The following is a 12,462-nucleotide window of genomic DNA, read 5'->3' as shown; positions in this document are numbered from 1 at the left end:
TTGCTACAGAAGGTGCAATGTGAAATGGACTTTATCTGGAAGTGTATTCACTTATAGTTATTATTAATCTAATCATGAGATAAGAGATCACCTATCACTGAAGTCAAAGGAAATCGTGAAGTTGGGAAAGACAGCGTGGGAAGCCTGCTGTTTGGTATTGTGGAGGTGATGGAGCCTTAGCAATCACCCGTTCTCGCTTTTTCTCCCTTCATCTTCATGCTCCCCTACCCATTGTCTTGTAGGATCTTTTCTCTTCTTGCTAGTGGTTTCCCTCTCACTATGTTGTCTATCATCTTTCTTGGGCTAATTACTGAGGGTTGGCCAAGTCTTCTCCACTCAGTTGCTTGTTTTGTTTGTTAGACGTTTTCAATTACAGTGTACTTTCAATATTATTTTGTATTGGTTTCAGGTGTATAGCATAGTGGTTAGATAATCATATAGTTTACAGTGTTCCCCTCAATATTTCCAGTACCCACCTGGCATTATACATAGTTATTTCAGTATTATTGACTGTAGTCCTTATGCTGTGCTTTACATCCCCATGACTGTTTTGTAAGTACCAATTTGTACTGCTTAATGCTTAACCTCTTTCATTCAGTCCCCCAAACCCCTTCCCTTCTGGCACCATCCAGTCTGTTCTCTGTGTATGAATCTGTTTCTGTTTTGTTTGCTTGTTTATTTTGCTCTTTAGATTCCACATTTAAGTGAAATCATATGGTATTTGTCTTTCTCTGTCTGATTTATTTCATTGAGTGTAATACCCTTTAGGTCCATCCATGCTGTCACAAATGGTAAGATTTCATTCTTTATTATGGTCAATAAATGAAGCAACAGAAATTTATCATTGCACCACATGCACTTAAAACCAGGGTAAGAACTTGTTTACCCCATTGATCCTCGTCTTCTGTACTTGGCTAAAAGTATTAATAATCATCTGAAGAGACAGTATTTTATAAATCCCTGATGAAAGTTGAAGCAGAGAGTTGTGTGAAAAGGGCAGACCAGAGCCAGATGCTGGGTAAACTGAAGCAGGTTTGAAAAATGTCAGAGAGGACATGAAATTCTAGTTCTCTTGTGCAAACATCATCTTTTTTTAAGAATATTATGGAAACTGGACTTCTGGAGTTTTCCAAATTCAGAATTCGTTCCCCCCACCCCTTTTATGAAATTGATGGGAGCCATAGAAAGCATTCTTTTCTTTTAGGAAAATAACTTTCTTTGGGCATATTTAATAAAGAAAAACTGAGATATAAAGATTTGGGGCTTACTTTAAATCTTATCCTTCTTTGTGGATTGAATTCTGACTTGAAATATCACGGAGCTACCTAAAAAGGATCTGGAAATAGTGCCTGAAGAGAAACGTGTCTTCCCTGTGCTGATTTTATTCCAAAATGACCCACCCACAATAGGAAACGGGCCTTCAGCATGAGAAGACTTTTTTGTTTTACTTGACTTTGTTCCAGTAGTCTATAAATTTATTCTCCATGCTCTTTCCAAGCAGCAACCAAGAATCCACATTTTCCTGGTTTGTTTATAATTTGGACTTCAACTGCATCATTCTTTATTATGGTCAATAAGTGAGGCAACAGAAATTGTCATTTACTGCGAGGCTCAAGGCAGCTTGCAGGAAATGACATGCACACAATGAGGCTGTTGATGTGGGAAACAGAAAACAAGGCGGGGTGAAGGGAGACAACCTGCCCGGCCACTCCTGGTGAAGTTACTGTGAATGAGGGTTACACACAGCGATACCCTTTCACGGGGCCAAGGTCACAGGTCACTGAATTGGTTATGTAATTATCATCCAACAGTTCTTCAGAAGTCATAAACCTTGGTTAGGTTTTGAGTTTTCAAGGAAGTTTTGCCAGGCAATGCGTTAGCAAAACTACTCTTGAGATTCCACGCCTTGTATTTAGGATTTCATATAAGGCACATAAGCACTCAGCTTCCATATTTGCCAATAGCAGAGCCATTCAGTGCCACCTCACTCCAGCCTAGCCCCATCGTGAGGACCCTGATAATTTACTGTAGTTATTAATCAGGCCGAATAGACCCTTGCTTCATACCATCGCTCACTGTTCCTTTCCTTGGGAGAGGGGCAAGGAGGAGTGATAGGTATCTAGTATTGAATCATTCAACACCATTATTGAGGGCTTGTTCTTTGCTCGGTCCTGGAGAGCCAGTGGTGAACCACGCATACTTGGTTTCATTCTTCATGGTCATATATAAAAGTAGGGGTGGAGAGGATTTTCTGTTTGCTGTAAATTAATAGTTGTGCTCAAATAAAAAATAATTAAAAACCGTAAAACTGTCCATAATAACCCCAAGCATCCCAGGCCCACGCAGACTTTCATCTGTCCCAAGGCCATTTTGATAAGAGTGCCTCCTGGCATACATTGACGTTGTCCTCGTTTCTGGGAGAAATTCAAATATGGATGAATGCATGTGAGCAGCATTGAAGCAAAAAGAACCAAGTATGCAAAAGGTTACCATGGGAACAAGCCCCTTTTACTCCAGTTTATTTTGTGTGGCAGATTCAGATGGTAATTTAAATCCTCATTTTAAGGAAAAACTCAGTCTTAAGGTACTTGAAAACATTGTTTTCCTATCTTTGTAGGGTCCTGTTTATATTTCTTCTGGCTTGTGCATTATCACTGAGAAGGAAGGACTAAGGGCTCCAGAACCTTAACTGATACAGCTGCATCTTGGGGCACTTAGCTCTGTAGTCTTTCTGCCGCTCCCTTCCCTGGACCACTGCTCCGACTTCCTCCTTTGGGATTTGCTGGGAGCCTTGAACTGAAGGTGTCTGTGGGGAGGGAGCCAGATTTAAACCTAAGAAAGCTCTGTGTTTTGTGGTGGTAAGGGTAAGAAGACCCTTAGTTTATCTCTTTCACCTCAATCTCTTCTTTCATGTGTCCAGGCTGATCTTAACGGCATGATAAGAATCTTTGAACAAAAACCATCCTAGAGATTTGAAAGATCAAACAGTAGCTATCAGAAAGGGGAGGAGGGCTACCAGGACATTTTTGTTCAGAATAAGGTGTTTTTTTCACATTCCCAAACACTTTTAATTTCAACCCTTACCCCCTTGTTATCAATCCAGAGATACAATTTCAGAAGAAAAAGTGAAACTAGATTGTGAGAAGACGTGCAGTCTGTTAAGAGAGAAAGCTGGTGAGATCTTTTCCTGGTCGGGATGTAGGGTATACTCATTCAGAAAGAGCAGTTCTATATTTTTGTCGAGTTAACATTTCCTATCAGTGTTAGTCTGGGGAAAATTTCATAGATCAGCTTCATCTTACTCATCATCAATGCTGATTGATCGATACAGTTGTGTGGAGTGCAAATTCTGCAGTGTGGCAGAGTGCCATACTCGGTTAGTGATGCCTGCCACAGGTTAGAGGTGGTACTCTAGTCATGCGTTTGCTATTCCTGATCCATTGTACTCAAAGAAATTTAAAAAAAAAAATTGATACTGATCTTGAGTGTCAACCTGACCATCAAAAAACCAAAACAAAAAACAAAAAACAAAACAAAACCCCAGACAAATGAGCCCCAAGCCTCACGCACAGCAGAATATAAATTCATTTTGGTCGAGGACAGAACGTTCTGTTGCTGTTCTGTTGGGAAAGTGTTTCCAGCAGCACATAGTTCGCTGCCACTTATCTGGACGATTTCTTTGTTTAGTGAAGATATTTTATTATATAACAGCAACTTAGACATGTGAAACCTGCTCGGTATGTTTCACGGCTCCAGCATAAGTGAATCGGACCCTCTCTGGTGGAGACTGCGACCTCGGAGATTGACAGCTCATTTAAGGGAGGAAGAAGTCCAGGACCGACTTGAGTGTGCTTTAGGCAGATGGATATTGATGAGGAAAAAGTACCTTGAAAGGATGCCATTCTGAGAAGGGTGCAGGGTAGTGCTGATTATAACCAGAGCCCTACTTTCTTTCTGTGCCTCCCTAACTACAGAGCTGAGTGCGGAGGAGGTGGGGGGGAGGGGTTAGCCATCCTGGAATCCTCCCTAAATCTGGTGGGGGAAGGGCTGGTCTACCCAGGTTTTTCTTTCTTTCTTTCTTTCTTTTTTTTTTTTTTTTTTAATATATTTTATTGATTTTTTACAGAGAGGAAGGGAGAGGGATAGAGAGCTAGAAACATCGATGAGAGAGAAACATCGATCGGCTGCCTCCTGCACACCCCCCACTGGGGATGTGCCCGCAACCAAGGTACATGCCCTTGACTGGAATCGAACCCGGGACCCTTGAGTCCACAGGCCGATGCTCTATCCACTGAGCCAAACCGGCTAGGGCTACCCAGGTTTTTCAGTAAGTGCAGCTGGCACTGAAGAAATTTGGGCTGGAGTGGGTCTCATTCTATTGACCTTACTTGACAGGATTGTAAAAGTTTGTGCTGGGAGTTTGTATCTTCACTGGGAACCCAGTTTGTGGTCAAAAAATATCTGCTGACTTGATTAGAGTAGGGTAAGATAGAGACTGACCAATTTGTGGGTGTTACATTTTTTGTAAAATAGCAATAGAACAAAATTCCTTGAACAGGTTTCATCTTTATACTTTTCTGTTTAAAACGCAAACCTGATTCATGCAGTCAAATATTTGACTGCCTCCCATGTTCCAGGTGCTGTGTGGCCAGGACCTGGGTATATAGTGTTGTACAGAACAGGCATGGCCCCTGCCCTCTAAACCTTGCTAAGAGAGACAAATGCAAACAAATTCGTAGTATAATTAATTATAATCACAGTAAAGATACGAAAGTATTCGTATAGGGGTTTATAAAGACATAAAATAAGGCCACAGGAGTCAGAGAGAGCTTCTTGGAGGAGATGAAATATAATCCAAGATATGAAGGATGAATGGGACAGAGAGGAGGGCAGCAGGGAACAGGGAGGGCCCAAATGAATGACTCCCAGAGTTTCCCAGGGTACCTGCAATCCCATAATTGCTCACACTGTGTTGACCAGGACCAGAACACATCACGGGCCATGACCATCCTGATTGTTTTCCCAGGGGCTCACCTGTTGCCTCCTCTGCTGTCTGCTGGTCTTGCCGTAGCATAAATCCACCGTGCACGTCTTTACTGTTGACATCCATAATTTACTTGCTGAGATGATGCAACAGCTGGTCTTCTTGGAAACGAATAGTATTTCTTTTTCCGTTCAGCAGTTAATCTTCTTGCTGGATGTCCAGTTTGAGGGCTGGCCAGTTGTAACAGACAGGCAATAGCAGCAGGCACCTGTGAGCAGAGGCCAGAGGTGTTCACAGGCTCTGGACTCAGACAGGCTCTGGCTCTGGGTTCAAACTGAGGCTCAGTTATTACACGTTTTGACGTTAAGGCCCCATAGCCTTGATTTTCTTATCTGTAAAATGGATATAAAGGCCATCTCATCAAGTAGGCTCGAGGAGTAAGTTAAATGAGATAATGTATGGGAAGCATGGAGCACTGTGCTTGGCACATGAATGGTGGTTATAATTACTGATGATTTGCTCCTTAACATTCACTTAAACCTGCCATCCTGTGCTAGTCACATGGAAGGAGATTTCGCTGGTTGACTAATTAAAATAGATTTGTTGTTTGTATTAAATAAGTCTCAATCTCCTCTGTAGATTGGTGGGTTTACCATACAGGCATCAAGAGCTTTCAGGAACGTTCATATCTGAGGTGTCAATTACATTGTCAGTTGAATTTTAAGAAGGCTGTTAGTAATGGTGTGGGAGCATTTATATTTCACATTGGTAGGTCTTTTCAGAGAGAAAATGATGTTAACGAAGCAGCATGCCCTGAGTGTATCAGAAGCAGCTACCTCACCGTTTGTTGACTTTGTTTTTCCCCCCAAAATGCAGTGCCACATTTAATATCATCCCTTGATAAAGCAACCACAAGAAGCCTGAAGAAAATACAGTCCCTGCAGTTCTAGGAACTACTAGAAGGGAGGTTATAGACCATGAGCAAGCTCTTCAAACATGGACTTGTAGTTATCACCTTGAAGCCCCGCCCCCTGGGAGGCCTCCCTGGCGTTCTGGGTGCTCTGACCATGGTCTGCACAGCCAAGGAGCTCACCTGAGCAGGCTGCAGTCGTTGGAAGCGCTCATTTGAAGTGTGGGTGTGATTGTGCTGGCAATGGTGAGTCAGCAGTCAAACTGGGCTACCTTGGGTGCCTGGTTAGGAGGCAGTGTTTTCAGGAAGCCTTTTCTGGTTATTGGAGGTTTCTCGAAATCTAGACTTCATCGATGAGATTAGGATTTGGGTTAAAAAAAAAAGAGAGAGAGAGAGCGAGGTTTTCTTCATGATTGGTTGTAAATATGGTCATCTTGGTAATGCTACAAAGGGGAAATAAGGAATGTATTGTCCCAGAAAAAAAAAATGTATAGCGCTGAAATATATTTCCATTAAAAAGTTGTCCTTCAAATAAGCCAAATAACTTCACAGAATGCTTTCACTTTTGCGTCAGATTTTATATGAACCAGCAGCATTCTTGGTTATGGGAATAATACCTCATTCTTCAGTAATACTTTCTTGGTCTTTTTGTAGCTCCACTCAGTAAAATATGCAAATTGGCCAAAATAACCAACAGATAATTTACCACAGAAAGTTTTAAATTGTATATTAATTCTGCAAATGTCAAAATAAAGGACAAGTGGCTTAGTTTATATTTAATCAAAGTAAGTAGCATAAACAAATATATCATCAGTGCTTTGTTTTTAATCTTGTACTTTGGCAAACCCTTTAACTGTGATAAGTACATTTTCCTTTCATTGGGAAAAGCCAAGTTACTGTTTTTTTTGGTTCTATAGCTGCATTCTTTCAGATTGTAGCAGTTAGCTAAAGACAAGAAACTAAAGAATATTTGCCTCTAAGATATTTATTTCTTAGATTTACATGATAATGACCTTGTGCATGGTTTCTTGTTTTTTTTTCCATTTTCTTTGAACATTTTCTTCAAAGCTGCTTGGAATTAAAATAAAGTACAAAAATTTTGCATTTGTATGAAAACCATCTAAAAATGAACTAGACTTGACTACATACTATCTAGAATTGCTGGGGCTCAGAATTCTCCCAGATGTGTGTTTTCAGCGGTCCATTTCACATCTCCAAGACAAAATTAAACTGGGCTTCCTTCTTGCTTCTCAACCCTCTTCTCCTAATTCCCTGTTAATGACTCACCTTGATGCCCAGGTAGAAACCTTAACCAGAAATCCTAGCACCTTCCCTGACTTTCCCATCTAATGAGTTTCTCCATTCTATTAACTTCCCCTCCAAATCGTTACCCTAATCTGTGTCCTCTCTTTAATTTCCCACTGCCAGGCTTTATCGTCACTTGCCCAAATTTGCCACCTCATTAGCCTGCTTGTGGTCTGTCTCTCCCCACTTGTAATCCATCCCTCCACTGTCCCACTTTTCCCTGTCTGGTTGGGTATTTCCTGGCCTCAACACCTCTAGCAGATTCTCATTGTCCACAGAGTAAGCCCAAACTCCCTCAGCCTACAGTCAAACCTTTGCCATCAAGCTCTGACCTGCTTTTCAGCCCTCATTCTCTGCCCCTGCTCCTGCTGTGGTCCACACCTCAGTCTCACTCACCGACCCACGTTTTCTTGCATGAGATTCATGTCTGGGCTCACGTAGTTTCTCCAGCCCACAGTGCTGTGTCCCCAGTGCTCCCAGTAATGACATCCTTATCAATGAGGACCCGCCTCATGTTGACTGTCAGTTACTCGGCCTTCAGCACTTTTCATTGTGTGCCTCTGTTACAGACCTTGTATTGTAATTAACTGCTCCATGCCTCCTGTGGGCCACTCAGGAGGGAAGGCTTATTTCTTACTCACCTTTCATTTAATGAAAATAATTTCCCCTTGACAATAACTCAGCAGCTCCTCTATTATTTCCTGGTATCATACTGTCTTTTCTTGATATACAGTGATATTGGCACAGAGACAGTGAGGTTGAAATTTCATCTCTAGGTAGATACCTAACTCAAAGATTTGAAAACAGGGACCCAAATGGATACTTGTATGCTAATGTTCGTGGAAGCATTATTCACAATGGCCAAAAAGTGGAAACTACCCAAGTGTCTGTCAACAAATGAATGGATAGACAATAATAGTATATGCATCTAAAGGAGTATTATTGAGCCAAAAAGAGGAATAAAGTTCTGATACATGCCTCAATATGGTTGAACTTAGAAAACATTACACTAGCCCAGCCATTGTATCTCAGTGGTTGAGCGTTGACCTATGAACCAGGAGGTCACGGTTCAATTCCTGGTCAGGGCACATGCCCAGGTTGCGGGCTCGAACCCCAGTGTAGGGCATGCAGGGGGCAGCTGATCAATGTTTCTCTCTCATTATTGACGTTTCTATCTCTCTCTCCCACTCCCTTCCTCTCAGAAATCAATAAAAATATATCTTTTTCTTAAAAAAAGAAAACATTACACTAAATGAAATAAGCCAGACAAAAAGCACAAGTATTATATGATTCCACTTTTATGAACTATCTAGAATAGTCACATTCATGGAGACAGAAGGTAGGTTAGAGGTTATCAGAGGCTGGGGAGAGAGGGAAATGGGAGTTATTGCTTAATGGGTGTAGCCTTTCTGTTTAGGGTGATGAAAATACTTTAGAAATAGATCATAGTGGTGGTTGCACAACATTGTGAATGTAATTAACACCATTGAATTGTACACTAAAAAATGGTTAAAATGGCCAATTTCATGTTATGTATATTTTACCACAAAAAAATATATATATAGTTTATGTAATTAAAAAACTACCACCAACATCCTTATGCACATCCTATATAATAAAACCCTAATATGCTAATCTGACCAAATGGCAGAACGACCGGTCGCTATGACGCATACTGACCACCAGGGGTCAAATGCTCAGTGCAGGAGCTCCCCCCTGGTGGTCAATGTGCTCCCACAGGGGGAGCGCCGCTCAGCCAGAAGCCGGGCTCACGGCTGGCGTGTGTAGCGGCAGTCAGACATCGCCCAAGGGCTCCTGGACTGTAAGAGGGTGCAGGCCGGGCTGAGGGACACCCCCTCCCCCGAGTGCAAGAATTTTGTGCACCAGGCCTCTAATATGTTGTAAGCAAGAATGTTATCTTTCTAAATCATCTATGTCTATCATTCTTATCTTCTGAATATATCTTAACTTCCATGAAGTCAGAGACCTGTCTATATAGAAGATATCATTTAAGAAACATAGCTTTGTTTTGGAGTTTGGAGTGGTTGTTTTTGAAATTGCTGAAACTCTCCGGACGGGGGTTATTTTATTTGAATATTAAAAGACTCAGTCCTGACAAAGTAATATGAAGCTGTTGACTGGGTTTTGAGTCTTCTGGTGTGTTGTCTGGCCTACTGTCTAAGGATTGTGCATATTAACCCTGATACCACTGAAAGGAAAGGCAAATAGTCCAGCAAAGTTTTCCCTTTTGCTGTTTTAAACCAGGGACTTGGATGAGTAGGCCAATTATAATCTGTGGCTGGGATTTAGATTGATTATTTTCTCTAAGTCCTTTTTAAAGGAAATACAAATGTAGGGGCTTCCTCAAAGTATATAATGATTTGCCTCTTCTAGGAAGTTCAAATGTATTTGTCTTTTAAGCTCTTACAGAAACTTTAAAAAATAGATAATGATGACAAGCTGATAATATAGTTCATACTAAAATGAGTTTTATGTACATGTAAATATATAAAAACAAAGCTTCTTATGTCTTGTTTGTTTTATTTCTGAATGCCAGGATTTTGTATGAAAATAACAGAGATAGAAATGTGAGGAAATGTTAGACCATATTTACTATTATCTTGTATACATTTCTGTTGTCTCATTCACTGTCAGCCTTGAATTTTGTGTGATGGAGTCCAGCCAGCTGACTGGTAAGGAGTAGTGAATGATGTGCCAAAGGCTAAAGAACTTATTGAAAACGAAATTTCCCTCGTTTTACTGTTCCAGAAGAAATCATTAGAAATTATTGTTGATGTCACCTTCATCACATTCTTTGGGGAAATGATTGGTCCTCGTGGGATAGTTATTTCTAATAGATTTTCCTACCATTTTAAATTTGGACAGTAGGTGGGCTCCACGGCAGTTCTCTAATTTTAGTATTCACTCGAGTCACTTGTAGATCTTGCTAAAATGCAGGTCCAGGTTGGTGGAGGTGGGTGATGAGGTTGTGCATTTCTGATATGTTCTTAGATGACACCAATGCGGCTGGTCCATGGACCACGGACCACGTTTTGAGCAGTGACACTGGGTAGAAACCTATGTCAAATACCTGATTTTGATGTTCTGTTAACATTGGATGCAATCTTTTGTTGCCAGATAAAACACAAGATGCCCATGCAATACTTGACACATAGTTTACTGAAAAATTATTCATTATTTATCAGAAATTTAATTTTAACTGAACTGGGCACAATATATGCACATACAAATACACACCCACTCTTAAGTCTGGCAACTTGAAATTGCAACCTAATTTATGAAGACACTGAATGTCATATATAATATTAGATTTAAAATAATATGATTGTTTTTATTTTGAGAGAAAGGACTCATAGAATTAAGTTTATTTCATGCTTGGTTTTAAAGTACTTATTTAGATGTTGTACTCATATGCTTTTCAGTATAATAAAATATGCAAGCATCAGTCTCTTCTTCTTCCTCCAGTATATAGGGCATTCTTGAAAAATGGTGAAATCTGTTTATTCTAAAATATACCTGAAAGCGTAGAAATGAACTGGATTATCAGTGTTGTAAAACCGACTACTTGAAGTTATAAGGTATTAATATGACAGCTTTAAATGTAGAGGATTTTTATAGTTTTTGGCTTCTGTCTTTTTGAGTTGGTACTGGTACTTTTGATACTTTTAAACCTTGTATAAAAGCATCACATGAGATAATCTGTTATTAAAGCATATGGAAGAAAGCGTACATACTTTTCTTTTTTTTTTCTTTTTTCCTTTCAGGTTCTTTACAGAGTTGGAAGCAAGACATCAGAATAATATCTTCATAGATGACATAAGTGACATTGTGGAAAAGCACACGGCATCCACATTTGACCCATATGTGAAATACTGTACAAACGAAGTCTACCAACAGCGAACACTGCAGAAATTGTTGTAAGCTATGTTAAATAGTACAGTTTTAATTATCCGGCCTTGTTTTAATTAACTCACATTGATTGAAATTAATCTCTTAAATAAATTTTGTGCGATGGAGTCCGGCCAGCTAACTGGTAAGGGGCAGTGACTGACATGCTTGATGCTAAAGAACTGATTAAAAACAAAATTTCCCTTGTAACTGTTCCAGAAGTCAGAGTTAGAAATTATTGATTTTGTCTTCATTGCATTTTTGGGGAAAATGATTAGGTCCTCATGGGACAGTTATTTCTAATAGATGGGCTATATCCCAGGGACAGATGTTTAAGAGGATTGCTTTCAGGGTGAGTGTGTCCTAGTAGAAAAATTTAGTCTCTGGAGAATTTTCTCTTTAAAGCAATTATGAAATTACTAGAGGCTGGATGCACGAAGATTTGTGCAAGAATGGGCCTTCCTTCCCCTGGCCGCCGGCACTACCTTTGCTTCGGCCCGGAGCCGCCTTTCTGCCTTCCCATGCTGCCCAGAGGCCCGGAGCAGCTAGGGCAGTGCAGAATGCCTGTGTCCCACCCCCGGCTGCTCAGCGCCTGCGTATGCAAACTAACCCACCATCTTTGTTGGGTTAATTTGCATACTCACTCCTGATTGGTGGGTGGGCGTCACGAAGGTACGGTCAATTTGCATCTTTCTCTTTTATTAGTGTAGTTTGTTGTTTTCCTTGTTTTTGTTTTTAATTGTTGTGATGATTATTCCAACCTTCCCCCGCCCCCTTCTCTAAGACTTTAACTAGCCATTAAGTGGTTTGCCTGAGGCCAAGAGAGAGTTTTTGAGGATGCTGAATAGTTAGTGCCAGGATCCAGTTTTCTCTAGGACTCTAATCTTCTTCCATTCAAATCACAGCTCTGTTTCTATTAAGTTGTTTGTAGAAATTGCTGATTTCCCCTTTGGGTAATCTGAGAAGCAAAGGTCTGAAAGAAACCATGGGGAAGGAGGGAGTTCTTAAAGACTTTAATTATGAAACAAAAAACAAGTAAGCTTTAAACTTCTCTCCACACCTCTTCTCTTTGTCCTACTTAGGTTGCTGTAAGTTTCGGTGTGGTATATACTCCATCTCCATCCGTTAGAGTCAGCAGTTGTTCAGTGATGTCTGTATTGTTCTGTGTTCGGGGGCTTGTTTATCACAAGTAGCTGCATTTGTGCATTGCTGTAAACTCAGCTTGGGGGTTACTGGCTGTTATCATTCCGCCCTGGGAGTTGTGACATTTTTCGACCTTGGCTTGGGCCTGTGGCCAGCTTCTCTGCAATGTGTGAGACCTACCAAGGGTTGGTGATGAGTCATCACCTCAAGG

At 40.7% G+C, this 12,462-nt stretch overlaps 1 protein-coding gene across 1 annotated transcript in view; it reads left to right on the top strand.

Annotated features, from left to right (window-relative positions):
* The window catches only part of ARHGEF26 (Rho guanine nucleotide exchange factor 26), a 112,798-nt gene that overhangs the window by 60,195 nt on the left and 40,141 nt on the right, over positions 1 to 12,462 (top strand). The window contains exon 7 of the mRNA XM_080657834.1: positions 10,985 to 11,137. Coding sequence (XP_080513960.1) covers positions 10,985 to 11,137 — 153 coding nt within the window. The remainder of the gene's footprint in view (positions 1 to 10,984; positions 11,138 to 12,462) is intronic.

This window comes from Plecotus auritus (genome assembly GCF_963455305.1).
Source record: "Plecotus auritus genome assembly, chromosome: 2".
Lineage (NCBI taxonomy): Eukaryota > Metazoa > Chordata > Mammalia > Chiroptera > Vespertilionidae > Plecotus > Plecotus auritus.
This window is presented reverse-complemented; position numbering and strand designations above follow the sequence as displayed.